This window comes from Gambusia affinis, linkage group LG06 (genome assembly GCF_019740435.1).
Source record: "Gambusia affinis linkage group LG06, SWU_Gaff_1.0, whole genome shotgun sequence".
Classification (NCBI taxonomy): Eukaryota; Metazoa; Chordata; class Actinopteri; order Cyprinodontiformes; family Poeciliidae; genus Gambusia; species Gambusia affinis.
This window is the reverse complement of record NC_057873.1, coordinates 14,800,133-14,819,121: the sequence shown is the minus strand read 5'-3', so window position 1 is coordinate 14,819,121 and position 18,989 is coordinate 14,800,133. Positions and strand designations below refer to the sequence as shown.

Genomic DNA, 18,989 nt, shown 5'->3' with positions numbered 1-18,989 from the left:
CCAAGTCAGAATATTTTGATCTGAGAATTCATAAAACAGACACCTAAGTGAAATGAGAACATAGCTTTAGTTCTGTTTAATATTTAGAACTATTTAATAGTGTTTAATATTTCTAACAGCTTTCTAACAGTTAAATACTACCAGTTAATGTGACTGGTAGGAAGGAATTGGGAAGGTCCTACTGTTTTTGAGGCAGTTGTAATGCAGTAATTTAATTTACTTGGACAAGTCATTAGGGAGTAGCTTCAGTGTAGCTTCACTGCAGGGATGCCGTGTGGCGCAGCGGTTAGAGCGTATAAAGAGGCGGCCTCGAGTTGGACTCTCGTCAACCGTTATTCTGCTGCACGTCTTCCCCACTTCCTGTCTGACTGCTGCTAGATAAAGTGCCAAAACAAATAAAAAAATAAAAAAGTTTCACTAGAGTCTCAGTGCACATTTACCTACCGTAATAATCTCTTTTACTTCTTAAGGGAGGGAGGAACTGAACGGCTGTATACTAAACAGGGCACTCTACTGTATAATGGACAGGAGGAACATTCAATAGTATCTGCAGTGTAATAAAGAACATATAATATTTCAATATCCAGGAATGATTAGTTTTTAAAGTGCACATAAAAATTGTGCAAATGGAAAATTACTTATCAAACTATATTTCCCAGGAGTGTTTCATCCTTATGATCCTTTACTGTGATACATAAAACGTATTCCTCTTTTCCTCCACAGGTTTTAAGGTCAACACTAATTAGGCTGGTGTTTAAATTATGCAGGAAACATCTAACAGTTTTCATTTCTGCCAAGGTACCATCCCTCCTCTGCTGAAGACAGGAGATCCCATTTCAGACAACATGTCAGGCAGCGGAGGACTGAAGATGGTGGTGACCATCACCTCCGTTCTAGTCGTGGCTGTGCTGGTTTTTATAATGCTAATGGTGCTAAAGAGGAGACGGAGGGAGCAAAGGCTCAAAAGACTCAGAGGTAAATCTTTACCAATAATTCACCAATAAAAACCTGGACAAGCATATCTTCTGCTGCAATTTACTGCATTGTTTAAAGCCTTAAATTGATTATAGGTATCAAAAATTCAAATTGTGCTCTAATTTATGTTTAGTGTTTGATACTTCATTCAGATTTGAAAAATCTAACTGTAAAGAGCTGATTCAATTCACAAAGCAGTGTTCTTTAACACACCTCCAGTTCAGCTAACCTGTTTGTTACACATAGTAAAACCCAATAATGTCATTTTTTTGCATTTGTTTGCATTTTATTCTGGGAAAATAGAAACTGTCTGTTAACCCTGATGAATATGAACTGCAGACAAACTGAGAGATGCACAAAATGACAGATGACACCTTTTTTGAAGGGGTGTGCATAAGACTGACATAATAGAGTCATAAAGATAATATAACATCATGTATGACCATGAAGGAGCCTTCATGAATGGTGTGACTGTTGTCTGAAGTGTCATTTGGTAAATAATGACACTATTAATGCAATGTTTAGTGTAACTTTGTATGAATAGTGACATTATTTACCAAATGACACTTTATGTCAACAGTCATAACCATTCATGAAGGCTCCTTCATGGTCATAACAGTTTTGTTTATGTTTATGATAAGATATGTTTTGTTTATGACAGTGTAATGTCAGTCTTATACACACCCCTTCAAATGAAGTATTACCAAATGATACATACAGAATGATGTTAAAGTCTTCAGAATGCTCAAGTTTATGAAAACAACTGCAATAAAGGCAAGAATGATGCTAAAGAAAGTTTGAGCGTGTGTGTGTGTGTTGTGGAAGGCTCTAATAGATCTGAAGTAGCTTTCAGTAAGAGGAATCATCAATGCTTGTAAAGTATTCCCAGTTCTGTACCTTCACAACTCCGAATAAATTGTATAGGGTATTAACCACCTCTTTGCTGACTTCACAGATGCCAAAAGCCTGGCGGAAATGCTGATGAGGTATGTATTCTTAATTTTGATTTGTGCACGCTCATTTTCATTCAGACAGAACATAAATCACTCTGCAACCCAGAGTTACAGCCCCGTTCAGTAAAAATCAAATATATTGTTGGTGCTGTCCTTTCACCTTCACTCAACTTCTTGTCAGCTTAAGTGGAACTGAGTTTGCATTTCTGCAACACAAGAGTCGCACAGCTGAGGAGATTACCTGGCGTTTTTCTTCCCTTCACAGTAAAAACACACGGACGCCAGACACGGTGAACAAGCAGCAGCAGACACTGAGAATGCACATTGACATCCCCAGAGCGCAGCTCCTCATTGAAGAGCGGGACACGATGGAAACAATCGGTAAAACGTTGGGGTGGAACCTGTTCTTCTCAGTCACCATGTGCTCCACTCTCACAGTTTCCTAAACCCTGCTTCCTCTCTGTTAGACGACAGGTCCACTGTGCTGCTGACAGACAATGATTTTGGGGAGACCAATAAGCAGAAGTCTTCCACGGTGACCCACACAGTCCACTACCAGTCTCTGTCCCAGGCCACTGGGCCCCTGGTGGACGTTTCCGATGCCAGGCCTGGAACCAGTGAGTCCCACCACCGTCAGTGCTCAACATTTATTTCCTTTACTACTAACAATGTGGTGTTATGTGTTAATGACAATAACAAAACTGTTGTGCAAGTGATGCTGTGATTTTGTTCTATGTTCTTGATTTGTAGCTGTGAATCTAGTCTTTTCATGTTATGAGCACAACCTCAAATTTATTGAAGACTAATACGCAAAACTGACTTAAAAAATAATAATTGTAATTTAGTTTGTAAAAACAAGTATTCTTTTTTTCATTCAAGCCACTTTACTCTGATCATCCTAAATTTAAAAAAAAAACCCAGTGCATTCAGAAGTCACCTATTTGGTAAATAGATTTTGGTAAATTACACCAATGTGTAAATTAATGTAAATATAAGTTTTAGTACAACTAAGCCTCAGTAGCTCATTTGAACACATCAGTGAACAAACAATATCATGCAGACACAATAACACCAGCAAGTTAGGTAAGACGTTGTGGAGCAGTTTAAAGCTAGTTTAGGTTTTAAGACTGGCTTAGATTATTAATTAGAGAAGTAGGAAAGTAGCCCACTGTAACTCAGGAGAAGCTGCAGAGATCTACAACAAAGGTGGGAGAATCTATTGACCGGACAACTACTTTTTACACGCTCGATAAATATGGTCTTTGTGAAACGCTGTGCAATTTATGCAGCAAACATGTAGAAGAAAGTGTTATGGTCAGATGAGACCAAACTTTAGTATTTTGGCCTTTATGCAAAAATAAAACATGCAGTAGAAAATGGTGCACATCATTGCAAACACATTGTCAACCTCATGTAGTGGTGACAGCGTCATGCTTTCAGAAAGCTTTTTTTTTCAGCAATGAATGAGAAGCTGGCCAGAAGTAATGGAAAGACAGACGGAGTTCAACATAAGTAAGTCCTTTGCAGCCTCTAAAACCTGTTAGAGGCTGTAAAAGATTAGGCTATAGGGTTCTCCTTCCAGCAGGACAATGATGCAAAAAGTCCAGCCAGAGCTATTAGGGGATGGTTAGAAACGTATCCATGTGTTAAACTTGACCCAGTCAATGTCCAGACCTAAAACTGATTTTGTGTTCAAATCCAAACTGACTGGGCCAGAGTAAAAATGTCTCCTGATGTCCAAAGCTGTTGGAGACACACAGGAAAAGAACTGCAGCTCAGAGAAAGTTGCTTCTACCAATCTTGTACATGTTGTCCAACCTTTTTGCTTCTTCTTTATAAAAGATTTTGAAAGCTTTCTCTTTCTTTCCACTTCACAGCTTTGCACTATTTGGAGTTGGTCTGTAACAAAAATCTGAATAAAACACATTTACCTTTGTTACAAAATCCCAAGGTGCATAAATGCATTTACTTTGTAAATACACTTTTGCAGACTTTAGTGCTGGAGTAACTTGGCTCAGCTACACAAAATACACAAAGGTGATAAAGCTTTATTGCACTTTCATCAATGCGAGGCATTAAGCCGGTCCACCTGTTTTATGATACGGTGAGTTGTCTTACGACAAAGTTGTTTCTCTTAAGCTCTTCTGAAGCCAAACTGATGAAGAGTAGCAATCTTCATCTTTCTTTTTTGAAACAAAGCTCCCCGTTGATGCCCACAAAGCACTCTGTTTAAAACAGCATAAGGTGCACATTTAGGTAAACAATTAGTTCTCCAAGCTGAGTAGAAACATTTAGTTCTTTCTTATTTTTTCTATCATTTTTCACAGCTGATCTGTCAGTTCATCTATAAATAAACAAATGTGAAAACAGGAGACAGAACAATGTTTAATCTTTGTAAATAGACACACAAACACTGGCACCCATTCTAGTCTAAACCACAGCCTTTAGCACACAAGCAATGAGTCACATGTCCTGACCAGAGTGAACTCATTGCTGACTCAGAGCTTTTCTTCTTTCTTTCTGTCATTTCATCCCTCCATCTCTTCTGACTACTGTTACCAGCTTTATTCTTCTCTCTGCATGGATCTGGCCTCAGACCTTTTCTAAATGGTTTTATTATCATCCGCTCCGGCAGTGGATGAGGCACCCACAGCAAGTTAGGGTCAAGCTGAATGAGACAAAGGTTTTAGGTTTCTGGAGTTTGACAGTGATCAACAAATATTTGCTGAGGGCAGAAAAAGCAAACAAGAAGGATTAACTGTATCAAAACAGAAGCCAATACATCCTACTGCCTAGATATTCCAAATATTGCACGTCATCAGTGTTTTATGAATATTCTGTAAGTGAATGTGAATGAGTTCCAACAGACCAAGTAATGATCTTCATAAACAGATTCTTGAAAACACAGAAACTTAAAAACCGTGGTAGACCTGTTCACAAATATATTCAGAAAACAGTAAAGGTTACTCTGCTGACCTGAACAACACAACTGACCTTTACCCCTTTAATCACTGCTAGACCCCACTGCCAGACGCACTGCCAAAGCTGGACCTGCTGCAGCACGGAGCCGCTACGCCAGCCAGTGGACTCTGAACCGGCCGCATCCCACCAGCTCCTCACACACCCTGACCACTGACTGGAGACTCCCCACGCCGCGCGCCGCTGGATCTGTGGACAAAGAGAGTGACAGCTACAGCGTCAGCCCCTCACAGGACACAGGTAGAGCCGGAAAAAGATGGATAGGAATACTACAAAAAACACAAACAACATGGACTCAGTCTCTTTTTAAAGTTGGAAGGTATTTGGAATATGTCAGAACTTGTATTGCTTTTGTGAGATTGCAAAATGCATCAGTAGGGAAGAAAACAACTCTTGTTTTTTCATGTTTTTAATGCAAAAATGTTGGCTTGGTACTTTACTTTCTTTAAAACTCAGACTGTGTAGCCCATTCCTGCCTAATATTATTACCTTATGAATCCATCATAAACCCATTCCATTTATCTTTATTTTTCCCAATATATTTTGCAGCACTGGTCAAAGCAAATCAAAAATCCCTTTGAAATCACACAATATCAGCAAAACAATTAATCAAAATTTCCCTTTAAATCTAAAGAAATCCAATGCAACACAAGAAGTGTATTGAAATGCACTCCTCCTTATTATCAGATCGCGCACGGAGCAGCATGGTCTCAACAGAGAGTGCATCTTCCACCTACGAAGAGCTGGCCAGAGCCTATGAGCACGCCAAGATGGAGGAGCAGCTCCGTCATGCAAAGTTCACCATCACAGAGTGCTTCATCTCTGACACGTCGTCCGAGCAGATGACAGCAGGGACCAACGACTACACTGACAGCCTGACCTCCAGCACACCATCGGAGTCGGGCATCTGCCGCTTCACCGCTTCCCCGCCCAAACCTCAGGATGTTAGCAGGGTCATGAACATGGCCGTGCCCAAGGCGCACAGACCAGGTGAGGAAGTGGAGCTCGGACAACACAGAGTTATACAGCATTTGTCAGAATAGCCCAGTTAAAGTCCAACTGAGAATCAGTGGCGTAGATCAAAAGTGTTCGGCATCCAGCTGTTAGAGACTTAATCCAACATAGCTATAGCTGTAGCTGAACCTATTTCTCAAGACAATAAAACAGCATATTTAATCATTTATAAGTAGGTTATATTATTTTATGTTATACATCTTTTGCATAGTGATCCTCCTTAATTTGTACTTTTAAAGGAAGAAAATAGATTGAAACACATTTTATTAGCTAGTTAATAGCCTGTCTGTGAAGGCTCCTTAATTAACTTTTGGCCAGCTTCTCTTTTAATTGCACTTGGTTTAGCTTTGCATTCTGTTGTGTGTCTCATTAGTCTTTAGACTTCTGGTAGAAAATCAGGTAGTTAACCATCACTCAATATATATTAGAAGAGCTTTCTGTGTCTTTAATTGCCTTGTTTATCTGTAGCTTTCCATCTTAACAAACTTCATGAAATCATAATTAGTACACGAGGTTTCGTAATGCACCCCTAGCATATGTTTTATTGTTAGGGAATTTTGTTCCCCAGACGTTATTCCCTTTATTTTTATAACTACACATTAAAAGCTTTGTTTCAAAAGCCATTTCAAACTGTGAGTATGCCGTGTGGTTGCTAGCTTACCTTATATGAACCTTAGCTTCTCTGTAAACCCATTAGTTACTTGATCCGGCAGCCCCACGGAGGCAGCTGACCACACGCCATGCACAGACGGCCCAAACTGAAAAACACTGTGCTCTCTGACACATGTGGACAGCTCGTCCATCACCCGTCCTGCTCTCATGTGATAGTCTGTCTGGGACCACTGATAATTAGCGGTGCTGGAGGTCTCCTCTTACGAGGAGCAAAAGAAGAACTTTGGGTCTGCAATCGTGCCAGAGGTTTCCCGTCAGACAGCAGCCGAAGACATCAGATCTCCCTCTTAAGTTTCAGGTGTCATTATATCATGAAGTACTGTGCACAGGACAGCGGGCATGTCTAGCAAAGAGAGGCCAGGTAAAGGCTATCTGTCAACCTGATCTCAAAGTATTGTAACTGAGTACAAAACAGCACTTTGCTGATAAATGGGAGACCTATCAGGATAACCACAGGCTCTTTGCTTATCAGACCAGAGTGACGACTGCAAGCACTGTGGTGTCGCTTACACTGGGAATACAATGCAGAGATTTAGGATCTTAATTGGCTTTTTGTGGTGTTAATTAATCACATATTACAAAAAAATATATCTTCTTGGTTATAGCTACATACAAAACACTTTTAAAATAGGAATGACTATGCAGTTAAATGTGAGGTTTCAGCCTTGAACTATCCATCTAAATAATAATATATGAAAATGATTAACTAGAAATAATGTTAAACTGATAAAATCCAACAGTATTTGGATACACGGCAGTCTGTGTACAGGAATGAAATGTAAATAATCATAAAAATAATAATAAAAAATCTCTACAGGTGAAAACAAAATGAGTTTAACAAATGCCAGATTGTGAATTTGCAAATATCCCAACTAAAGGAACCTAATTGGGTGACACCTTCAGCTTTACTATTATCTATATTACATCACTGAATGAGCTAAGCTGAAACCATGTTTTATAGATACAGGAATACAGCTAATGCTTGAGTCAAAAAGGCTCACATGACTGAGATCTATGAGATGCACATTCAGTTTCTGTGTTCAGTTTTAGTTCCCTCTGCGGCACAAGAGAGGAAGGTGTCACCTTTAGGTAGCCCTGTAAATATGTTGTATGACACACAACTGTGACCGTTGCCTGTAAATATCTTCCAGATGATGCATGTGTTGTCTCATTGCTGTACCATTCACAGTTTACGAACTGATTAATTTTCAAACTTCATTTCTAATGAGCTCCCAGGGAAACACTTGAATCTATATTTAATTCAATTAACGCTTCAAGCCATTTATCATGCTTGCCGGCACTAATGGGGCTTATCCATAACCAGAGTAATTTATTCATTCTTCCTGTGAACCCTGGAATCCATCCCCTGAGGTCACACATACTGGCTGAATGTGCAGAGGCAACCTTGTCTGAGCTTGCATTAGCGCAGAGATTCTGGCAGGACCTGTGACTGTGCACATATAGCACACCTGCATTATATTCGTACATGTGTGGGTTGTGTGTGTGAGGGTCTTCATGTGTGGGAGAGATAATGCGTTGAGTGCAACTTTAGAAGTGAATGATGTCTCTCTAATTATGGGCCGATCTCTGCATCTGTGAAATGGTGAAATGTCAATTCTGTCTGAGCTGCACAGATGCTAGAGAGAGCATCAAGTGATCTGGACATCTGAAATTATATTTGTGCTGAATTACATACAGAAGGAAAGTCTACTCATCCTCTATCCTCCTATCAGATCCTAATGTATCTGATGAGATTTTTTAAAATAAAATAAAATCCCTTAAAATGTGTGTTGATTTAACACACATTTTAAGCTTGACCCAGCTAATTATGGCTGAGGTCTGTTAGTCAGGGTTTTTTCAACAGTACATCCAACATGTTACCAGAAAGAAGGTTTAAAATGAACCCAATGAAGTTTATAAGTTGTACTCATTGATTTACATTGGAAAAAAGCTCACTTACAGAGCCCCATTCTAATCCGAAACATTAACTTTCATGGCTACATCAGTTTCTGATAATTACAAAAAAATTTCTATTAGGTCTTTCATGTTATTCTGTTATAACAACCAGAGTGACAGGAAGTGTCACAGCTGAATTTGTGTGAAACAAATGTTGATGTTTTAAACTGACAGCAAGGAATAAGATTAATTGTGTCCAAATGAAACATTCAAACTTGCTCAAAGTACATATGGGTTCTTCCAGTCAGGCACCAATAACCTGGAGGTATCTCAGAAGCAGGCTGTAGTTTAGGCCAAAGGACTGTGTAGGTTTAGGTGAATGCTATTCTATACATTTTGTCCTACCTTACTTTTCTATGAATCCGTTTCTCTGACCAGAAACACTGCATGTTTAGTTTTCAGTAAATGTTTCAGACAGGAAGATCATTGATTGAGCACTACCTTCCATCGCCATGTCCAATCTATGTAATCATCAGCTTCAAATATCAACACTATGTAAATGAGTGACATTACAAACGTTTATAAAATAGTGTTTTGCCTGTTATATTTTTTAGGTACAAGCTTGTTTTGCCCGCTAGCCTTTGGCTTCAACCCCCTGACCAACTTATTTACCAGAATCTCACTTACAAAAATTACAATCAACCCCATTAATGTTTATATGTTGTCGCTTCATTGTATTTTCAGTTTTCCCAAACATTATTTCTAATTCTACTTCCTGCTTCTCTGCGTGTTGCCTCCCAGGAGGAGAGTTGGTCCACTTACCTCCGTACCTCCGTATGGACTTCCTGTTGAACCGTGGCGTGCCTCTGCCAGCCCGAGGAGGGGGCGTCAGCAGCAGTAGTGGCAGCAGTAGCAGCGGGGGAGGCGGTGCAGGAGCTGCAGGACCGAGCGGAGGTGGTGCTGGTGCTGCCGGGGAATCAAGAGGAGGCGGAGGAGCCATGGGCCAGGCCTGCCTTGAACCCCAGAGGAGTCGTACCCTAAAGAGGCCTCCTCCGATGGAGCCCACACCCATGGAAGTGCCCTCTCCCAGGGAGGTGCAACAGTGGCAGCCAGGAACTGCCTCTACCCTTCCACACAGGGATGTCCGGGAGAGGGGGGAGGCCCGGGGCGAGGTCCGAGGAGAGGCGCCCCCCTCAGGAGATTTAGCCCAAGCACAGGCTGCCAAGCTCAGCACCTCACAGGAGTCACTGCTGGATTCCAGAGGACACCTGAAACAGAGCAACAACCCTTATGCCAAGTCTTACACTCTGGTATAACACTGGGACACACAGGACTGCTTCAGACAAACAGGACTGCTGCAGACACAATCTGAGAGGAAGAACAAAAGACAGACGACCGGCACAGGAAGGACAGATTACCACAACAGAAACTGTTGTACATAGAGCTGTTTCTGACATGCGTTTAAAGTGGATGCTTTTCTTTGAGTCTGTCTTTCTTTCTTTGACTCTTTTCTTTCTGTCCTCTCTTGCTCTTCACTGATGCTTTCACACGTTTCTTTCTCTCACAACTTGCTCCTCTTCAGAAAGGTTTTCTCTCACAGTTCTTATTTTCTACTTGAGTATTCTTTTATTCTAAAGTGACAAAATAAGAGGATGGCCAAAAGGATTTATTTAAAATTTGAGAAAGATTAAAAAAATAATATTGAATTTATATCAAGGACAGTTATAGTCATTATTAATATTATTAATATTGTATAAAAACAGAAAATATCTAAAAAATATGAAAGGGAAACTGAAGAGGACTCTGCAGGAGAATGTTGCTTTCTTAATTTATTTTTATTTTTCATTGTTGCAGTGTAATGAAATATGTGATTGGGTAACAATGAAGATTTTAACACAGCGAAGAACCGATACAGGAGGAGGAAGCGTGATGCCAGACAGGACCGCCAATGCTGACCAATCGAAATGTTTTTCAGACTCTCTGACAACTTGCATGGCGACTGATCAAATGACAATTACTAGGAATGGCTGGAAATCCAAAAAAAAAGAAAAAAAAAAAGATAATTTTGTCACTCTGAGAAATTATACAATGTGAATATATATAAAGAGAACACTTTTATTTGTGGATATTATGGGGAAAATGATTTGGTTAATAAAGTCCTTAGTCTTGTTTGCACATATTCGAGTTTGATTTACACTTTCCACAACGTTTTTTTTATTTGGCCATTTTGTCCAGGAAAGATTGGTGGATGAAAAAGGCCCGGTTCACAGTCTCCACAGTAATTCATCCGAAAGGTGTTCTGTTGGGTTCAGGTTAGGACTCTGGATGGACCAGTCAAGTTCTTCAAAACCAAAACCTCCTCATTCATGTCTGGATGGACCTTGTCTTGCACGAGTTCTCAATCATTATGGAACTGTTCACACGAAGTTTGGGAATTTTCCAAAATGGATTGGTATCCTGCAGCAGTAAGCGTTTCTTTCACTGAAACCAAGGAGCCGAGCCTAAGTCTGGAGAAACAGAGGTCCAATATAACAACCAGATGTGCTCTTGTCTTCAAGACATATCCCTCAAGGTCCACTCACCTCACTATGTAGCTGAGTTTAAGCTCTTCCCAACTGCTTCCACTTTTTTCCAGCAGATTTTATTTATAGTGTATTTTAAAGCACTGAGTTTGCCACAACTATTAGAAGTGCTAATATCTATCGAATGCTTTATATTAGCATTCAATCTACAGAATGACTACAGCATTCTGTAGTTGCTGCATATTGGATCATTAACTCAAGGTTTTTAAGCAACCTCTGAGTTTCCCAATTCTCAGAGGTCTGAAACTTAAACTAATTTAAGTTTCAGAAGGCATACTAACAGCTGCTGTGAGTCACCAAATGGGTACAAACCCAGAATTGAGTCTAACTAGGCTGATGGCAAATTAAGATCTAACCAACCAGAAAATGTGTAAAAAAAAAAAAAAGGGGGGAAAAAGGGTTGAGGACCAGAGAGGAGGAAATGATGTTAACCTTGACCGGTTTGACAATTACAAAAGATGAGATGGTGACACGTATGAAACTCACAAACATCCCACAGATCCACACAACCTGCTAACATGAGGAAAAAAAACAATGAGGCTTATTCAGCTTTTTTGATTTTCAGTAGGAACAGCTCAAGCAGTTTATTGAGACACTAAAAATTATTGGACTTGGGTGAAATATATTTCATTAGATCTAACAATCACATCACTAATCTTTATCCATTTTTATTGAAAAATAATAAAACTATGTTCAGTAAAAGACAAAAAATATTACTCCAATTTTCATTTTAATTGAACCACTATGGCAGCCAATAAAACAAAGCACATTTTTTAGATTATACAAGCAGCTTTGTTTTGATAATAATCTCATTCAGCTAATCACGGAGAACAGAAGTTAGTCTATATTGAGAGAGCCCAAATCAAGTTCTTGAGAGAAATCCTGCAGCTTTTCCTGAAGGTGCACATCTTCTCCAACACGCCTGATGGACAAATTCTCTCATTGGTTCTTTATTCAGATTTGTAAAGCCTTGCAAATGATCCATTTACTCGATTCAGATGTGCTTCATCTAAAAGTTGCAAGGCTACTGGAGCTACTGCTCTTCAGGACTAGACTTAGGTCCATTCAGTATATTCAAATTAATTAACGTGTCTTTTAAAACTAATTTGCAGTTTTAATTAGTTTAGTTTACATAAATACTACAATTTAGTTGCATATATTGAACAAAATAATACACCTTAAGCTATGTACAACCTTGTTCTTCAACTAAAAAGCTGCTAATTAAGTAGATTTAAGAGGGTCATTTCAATTTTGATAGAATAAAACTATTTTGTGATTGCGTAATCTTGTTGTGAATATATACAAAAACAGGAAATCTAAGATGAGCTATGGCTATGAAGAGTGACTTTGACAAGCAGAACAAACATTTATGTGCAGTGTGTAAGCTTTGATCAACAGATGGCACTGTACAGTCACTGAAATCAGACAGTTTCTTGAGTGATGAAGGCGGAAAAAGATGGTTCAGCAAGAAAATCATAAGTGACAGCCCAGATAGAAACATCAGGAGCAACCCAGCAGTCTGTTTGATCATGAGCCTGCCACTTGCAGTTGCACACTGTGCTGAACGAGGTGAATTATTCATCCCAGAGCTTACACTGGGACCTCGATCAGGTTTACTCCGACATGGTGATCCCCGCCGTGCCTGGAAATTTGAATGAAACAGCAGAGACTCCATCCACACCGAAGCTAACACAAACTATCTCTTCCTTCAGGGAAATGCATGCAAATGAGGGCATATTAGTTTTACCCCCAGATTGGTGCAGGACACTAAACAGTAATAGCTAGGATGCAGCTTTGAGTAGAGTGTGTGCATGCAATGCAACAACAACAAAAAAAATCCGCATGCTTAGAAACTAGCTGCCAGCTGCTTACTTGACTGCATGCATTTATTGCAAATCATTGCAGAATAAATATAACTTACCGTGAGTGGAGATGATTACATTTTCTTTTTAAATCTGTGGATTTTCCTCATTGGTGTGTGTTGCCTAAATGAAGATGGATAGCCCACCTGGACCCTGAGCATACATTACTGTTGTCCATTTGCCCTTTCACATTAGGAAGAGATGGGACTGGAGTGTTAATTAGTGACTTGCCTTCTGACTGCAAACCATCATCACACCTCCCACTGCACTGGGAGCTATGATGATGTGATGACACTTGAAGTGTCCGGTTTCAATTTTTCTGGCTTTTTCTTCTTTTCTTATCGATATATATGTGACCTGCAATCTAAAGATCATTTAAATTGACTTCTACTGAAGACAGGGGTTGTGGAATATGTCACAAATGTTAACAGTGGAGTTTCTTTAAGTGTCCTTTTACTTCGAGGATATTTCAGATGTTTGCAGCACTTAGCTCTTATTTCACAAGTACATAAATATATCATTATTGGAAATGAGCAACCGATGAATGCTAATGTTCATCGACAAGCTGATCTTGTTTTACTGTTTTTTCTGTTAAATTTGGAGATCATATCCTGCTAGTACTGTTTTGGAAGTACTAGCCTGAAGTACTGTGTGCTTCCTGCTAGTACTTGCAGTTTTGGATATATGCCAGCAACAGCACACATGCTATTAATTAAAGGGCTATTATACTCTTTTGCTAAACTTGGCGACAGGTTAGGGAGAAATTTACACAATTTCAATCAGATTGGATGGCTCACGGACATGATTGTACAGGATGATGTAGGATGGAGATAAAAGTAAGTACTTCGGTTCTTTTATTTTGTTTTTCACAAACCCTGCGTCAGACTATATTTAACATTCAGTTTTCTTAAAGCTGGATTGGTTTTTAATCTTATGGTCTAGATAAATGGCTTTTACAATCCCCTGAAAAAGGTGATTTATTCACCTTTTTTATTCGCCTCTTTCAGGTTGAATAAAGGGGAGAACATGAGAACATGTTCTATTCTGGCAGCACCAGCAAACCGGCTCAAGCTTTGTTATTATTGTTTGATGAAACCACCAGATGGATTGGAAATAAATAAATGTGTTTTTGGTTTTGCTGTTTGTTAACTCGGTTGAATTTATGCAGCTGACAAGAGTAATTATGCAGTTCTGGAGGGAGCTGAACAATACAACTTTTACAATATCTCAAACCAGTCTTTTTAAGCTTTGTCTAGCTTTATTTACTGAGAGAAACATCTTTATATTGGGGATATAAGTGAAAAATGTTGTAGGATTTACCTCTTACAGCCAATTCACTTTAATATATGTTGTAGGTTAATACTGTGATTTTTCTAGTTTTTTTTATTAACTGACTTTGCTATTGAAAATTTGCTATTTTATTGCAGCATAATACATGGGTACCTGCAGTAAACAGGTTGCTCATTATTGGAAATGAGCAACCGATGAATGCTAATATCTAGAGGAACGTCTTCAGAGTTTTTCCCTAATGGTCCAAGGTGGATACCACAGAGTGACAAGGAAAAGACTGACAGCGTCCCAACTGTATTTCATAATGAGGTGCCTGAAGAGAAGCCAGGACGAAGGGCTGTAACTCACAGAGAACAAAACAGAAGAACTTTCCCTCTGAGATCACACAACACTTCCCTAATCAGGCTCGCATTCAGCTCTCTGTGGCCTCTCAGGAACCGAGGAACGTTGTTGTCTTTACTTTATACTCATCATGATTACCTCCTATTAATAGTTATTCTCCTGAACGCAAATACAACATCTTAGTGCATCATAGAAGAATCAAAAACTAAAAATTGGTGCTTAATGGTCTTCCAGTAGCAGATATATTTGAATGACTTTAGCATTTAAACTTGATCTTTAATGAGTTTATATCTGTAAATTAGGATTTTGTTGGGTTCATTTGGATGTGTGAATAGGATATTTACCATAAATAGTATAAAATTTAACAATCTAAAAGTTTTTTTTATCACTAAGGTCACATTTTTCCATTCCAAATAAAAGGGTGTTATTAAGTAAATTTAAATTTCTTTCAATGTAAAATGTTTGTCATATCCTTCCAGAGTATTCTTGTATAACAACAATCTCAAAGATACTCCTCATGTTCTCCACCCATAATGTACCCAGAATGGGGCTGGGATAGAGTCAATAGACTCAATATATATATATATATTTGTTTGTTTTGTTTAAGAGGATGAACAGAAAATGACCGAACAGTAAGTTTTAACAACTTACAACTTTAATAAGCCAGTTGTCACAAACTACAAACAACTCTGAACTCTTTTCTAGAAAGACTAAACCACATGTTGGGGTTGAAACTAGAATATGATGCTTGCATCACAAAATAAAATCACTGAATAGTTATTGTTGCCTGGACTTCAACACAAACTATAAAACAGATTGAGTGCAAGAAATGCAATGCTCAAATATACTTTTACAAAGCAAAGCGAGTAAAACAATATTTATACAAATATCCCCAGCATTTACAAGTTCATATAAGTACAAGTGGAATATATCAAAACTCAAACTTTTTCTTTGGTTTTAAAGTTCTTGGTAAATAGTGGAGGAAATAAATGTCAAAAAAGTGCTTCTCTGCCAGTCAGACAGAACATGGATATAAACAATATCTTCTGGAAAAAAGAGATCAGGCATACTGTAGTTTTCAGAAAATATCCTGACCCAGGTAAGTCCAAAGTGCTGCCCTCTGAAGGATTTTTTAAAGTTTAGGCATTTGCGTTCAGTTGCGTGCTTCCAGTCACTGAAACCAGTTTCAAAGTTTGACTGAGTATTAGCATTGCTGAAAATGCGGCATGCAAAACAAAATGCAGCTCCGGTGGATGGAGAGTAGAGCAGCCATGGTCTTTCGACGTACTCACCATTTAACATCTTGCTTTTAAAGTGAGATTTGGAGAAGTGACGCTTTTGATGCTTGTACACCCGTTCTGATGCTTGAAAGCCAACATTCATATTTTGACAGCTCTCCGGTCCTCGCTCAGCCCAGTAAGCTCGCACGGACTCGTCAATTTCCCCCAATGCGCGGATCGGTACGGATCCACAGTCGTCTTTCCATCTGCGGAAGAAGATCCGCTTCCACCAACTCTGACTCCAGAGACGCCAGTCCAGCCACCGACTCAGTCACGGTTATAGGTTCTGGCGGGATCTTAGTGCCGGTGTTAGCATAGCTAAGGGTTTGAGGAGCGGGAGATAATAATGTTTCTGCTCCATCTCCGCTAACAGGTTTAAAAAAGCCTGTCAGTTTAGGCATTTTGTTTGTCGCCTCTTTGGCGCGATGCTCTTTTTCTTTTCTCTTCCTTCTTTTCTGCGCTCCGCTGTCATATTTTCTGTTGTCCGCCATTGTAAAATAATATTCCCTTGACGCTCCTCCTCCCCAATGCGTAAGATGCGTCAAAAGTGGACCAATAACAAGCAAGCATTCAAGATGGACGTTTCCCAGAACAAATTGGAACATTTTTCATCGGTGCTGTCAAAATCATGGTAGTCATTGATTAAATTCTGACACTATCCATTCACAAAAATATAAAACATCCTTCGGGGCCCCCGAAATGCCGGGGCCCCGGGCTGCAGCCCCGGTAAGCCCCTGCTAAAATCCGGCCCAGTCAAAGATACTCCTCATGTTCTCCACCCATAATGTACCCAGAATGGATTGCTGTTGAACTAATTGTTAAACTAACTATTAATCAATCCTAGGTACCAGCTCTATCATGCATTATTATTCCATGATAGAATGAGTTACTTAGGAAAAGACATTTCTTTTCTCCAATGGTATTTAGTTCAGGCAAGAGCAAATCATTTCTATGATGCCAGAGGAAATGGATTGTCCTGCAAAGTTACTCTGAGATGATGATGATGATGATGATGATGATGATGATGATGATGATGATGATGATGATGATGATGATGATGATGATAACTGCATATTAATCACTTGTCGAGGGTCATGCAGTGATGAGTAGCTGTTCAGAATGCTTATCATTGACAGGGACAGATTTATTTTAGACTTTTATTGATTCATTTGAACTTGTCTATTGTCAGGCTGCAATGGTGTAATTTTTCTCCTGCTTACATACTCAAATATTCACATGCACCTCCACCAATATGTAAGCAAGTAGTACCTTAAAGCAACAAACGTTTTGTACCTATTTATAGGCTAATGACATGTTGCGTAGATGTTTAACTCCAAAATATATTATTGCACCTCTTTTTTCCTTAACTACATTTTTCAAATACGGTAAGTTTGTATGGCACTAGCATAGCAAATACACCAAGCGCTAAAGACTCCACTGGATTCGGATTGGCAGTTGCAAAATCTGCAGCTCTGTAAGTGAAGGATGGGAATGAGGTAAAAATAGCAGCTAGTTTCTGAGGTGGATTCACACTCACAAGGTCAGTGGAGCAGTAATGCTGCTGGAGGGTTATGTTTCTAGGACTGCTTTCAGATTTTAAGATGAGAAATTAGACTCCATTTCGCTTGGTGAGAGACACTGAGGTGGCAGAAATTGAAGACAAGAAGAGTGAGATTTTAGTCTTCTTCTGAAATATTGGTTCAGCTTTGGTGTTAATACTGATTCTATTGATACAATTAAATTAAAAAAAAATCTCTTTTTGCTGTTTATCCTCATCTTGTACTTCACGCTGTTGGTTGATGGTGTGCTGCTGAGGATGTTAAACCTCAGTCAGGCAGGATAAAGAACATCTCCACACATCAGATTTCTAGTCTTTCATAAGACTTAAAATTTAACTTCTTCCTATCTCTTGTTAAAAAGGCTGTGATTCAGGAAATCACAACTTATAGCTTTTCCATTTATAAGACTCTCCTTCCCAAGCCGTGGGCCACTGCAGCTCCTCCAGAGTTACCTGGGTCTCCTGATTGAAGCTCTCCTTGCTCAGGTAGATTGCTTTGTTTTAGTTGGTTTGTATATATGTTCATATTATATATGTTCATTTTCAGATTCTGGACTGGACAATTACATTGCTGTACTAGATTTTATTTAGAGGCTCATTTTACTATCACCTCACTGTTTTGCACCATCTTGTGTTATATTATAACATAATGTCCAAATCAGAGAAAACAAATGTTCAGGGCAGCAAAACTCAAACAAAAATGGTATTGTTTTGCTTCCTTGTGTATTGGACATTAAAACTTATGTATATGTTGCCTTTTTTTCACAATAACTTGTAAATGGAAATATTCCCAAGTAATAAAGTATGTGAGGGATTTTTGATCAGCAAAGTGGCTGTGCTTTTTTCAGAGCCGAGATGCTGCTTAATTGTTTGTTTGGGCATTTTTATTCAATATTGCTCTCAGACTCTGTAGTGTATTGTAACAGAAATTACTTCATATACTTTATTTTTTCCCCTCAACATTTATAAATTATAAAAATGTAATTTTGCTTTGGCTTAAGCATATTTGGCCAGGGAGACCCCAGACAACAAATATGCAAACCTGAACTTTAAATCACCTTTTTGAATCAGGGCAGGTTTATTGCTTTGATCTGCACAGTAGATATTACTGTTTTATATCATCAGTCAGTGCTGACTTCTTGAGACATTTAACTTGAAAAACGCTGGCTTTCAAATTAAATTATTTTCTAGAGAAAATGTAGAGGGGAGATTTTGATGTTGTGCACTGATAAAGTAGAGTCTAAGAGGTGAGGAGTGTAATTATGTGGACTCCAGCGGCAGCATCAGTCAGTCGTAAGCACAGTAGGCTGTTATTTTTGACAAAGAAATCCCTCACTGCACACACAGACTCACTTGTTATTTAGAGCAAATCCATGCTGCTATTTGAGTGACAAGCTACTAATGACTAATGCAATTTTAATGAATTAAACCTAGAGGAGTCATCTATCTCTAAATCTAATGGGACCATTGGACCAAAGCTCAAAAAAGACAAACAATGCAACCATAGAACAAGAATAATGTTTGCCTGAACTAAGATACTGAAAAAGCCATTTATATGTTGTTGTTTTTTTGACTAGATGCATTCA

At 38.9% G+C, this 18,989-nt stretch overlaps 1 protein-coding gene across 2 annotated transcripts in view; it reads left to right on the top strand.

The window, feature by feature from the left end:
• The window catches only part of dscamb (Down syndrome cell adhesion molecule b), a 123,475-nt gene extending 112,809 nt beyond the window's left edge, over nt 1-10,666 (top strand). Inside the window, exons 27-33 of one of the 2 annotated variants that reach the window (XM_044119571.1) lie at nt 799-975; nt 1,931-1,961; nt 2,194-2,309; nt 2,396-2,545; nt 4,947-5,147; nt 5,595-5,897; nt 9,291-10,666. In XM_044119571.1, the coding sequence (XP_043975506.1) occupies nt 799-975; nt 1,931-1,961; nt 2,194-2,309; nt 2,396-2,545; nt 4,947-5,147; nt 5,595-5,897; nt 9,291-9,805 (1,493 nt within the window). In that variant the 3' untranslated portion in view covers nt 9,806-10,666. Of the gene's footprint in view, nt 1-798; nt 976-1,930; nt 1,962-2,193; nt 2,310-2,395; nt 2,561-4,946; nt 5,148-5,594; nt 5,898-9,290 lie in introns of both variants that reach the window. The other variant, XM_044119570.1, reaches the window with a different exon arrangement.
• The last annotated feature ends 8,323 nt before the right edge of the window (nt 10,667-18,989 follow it).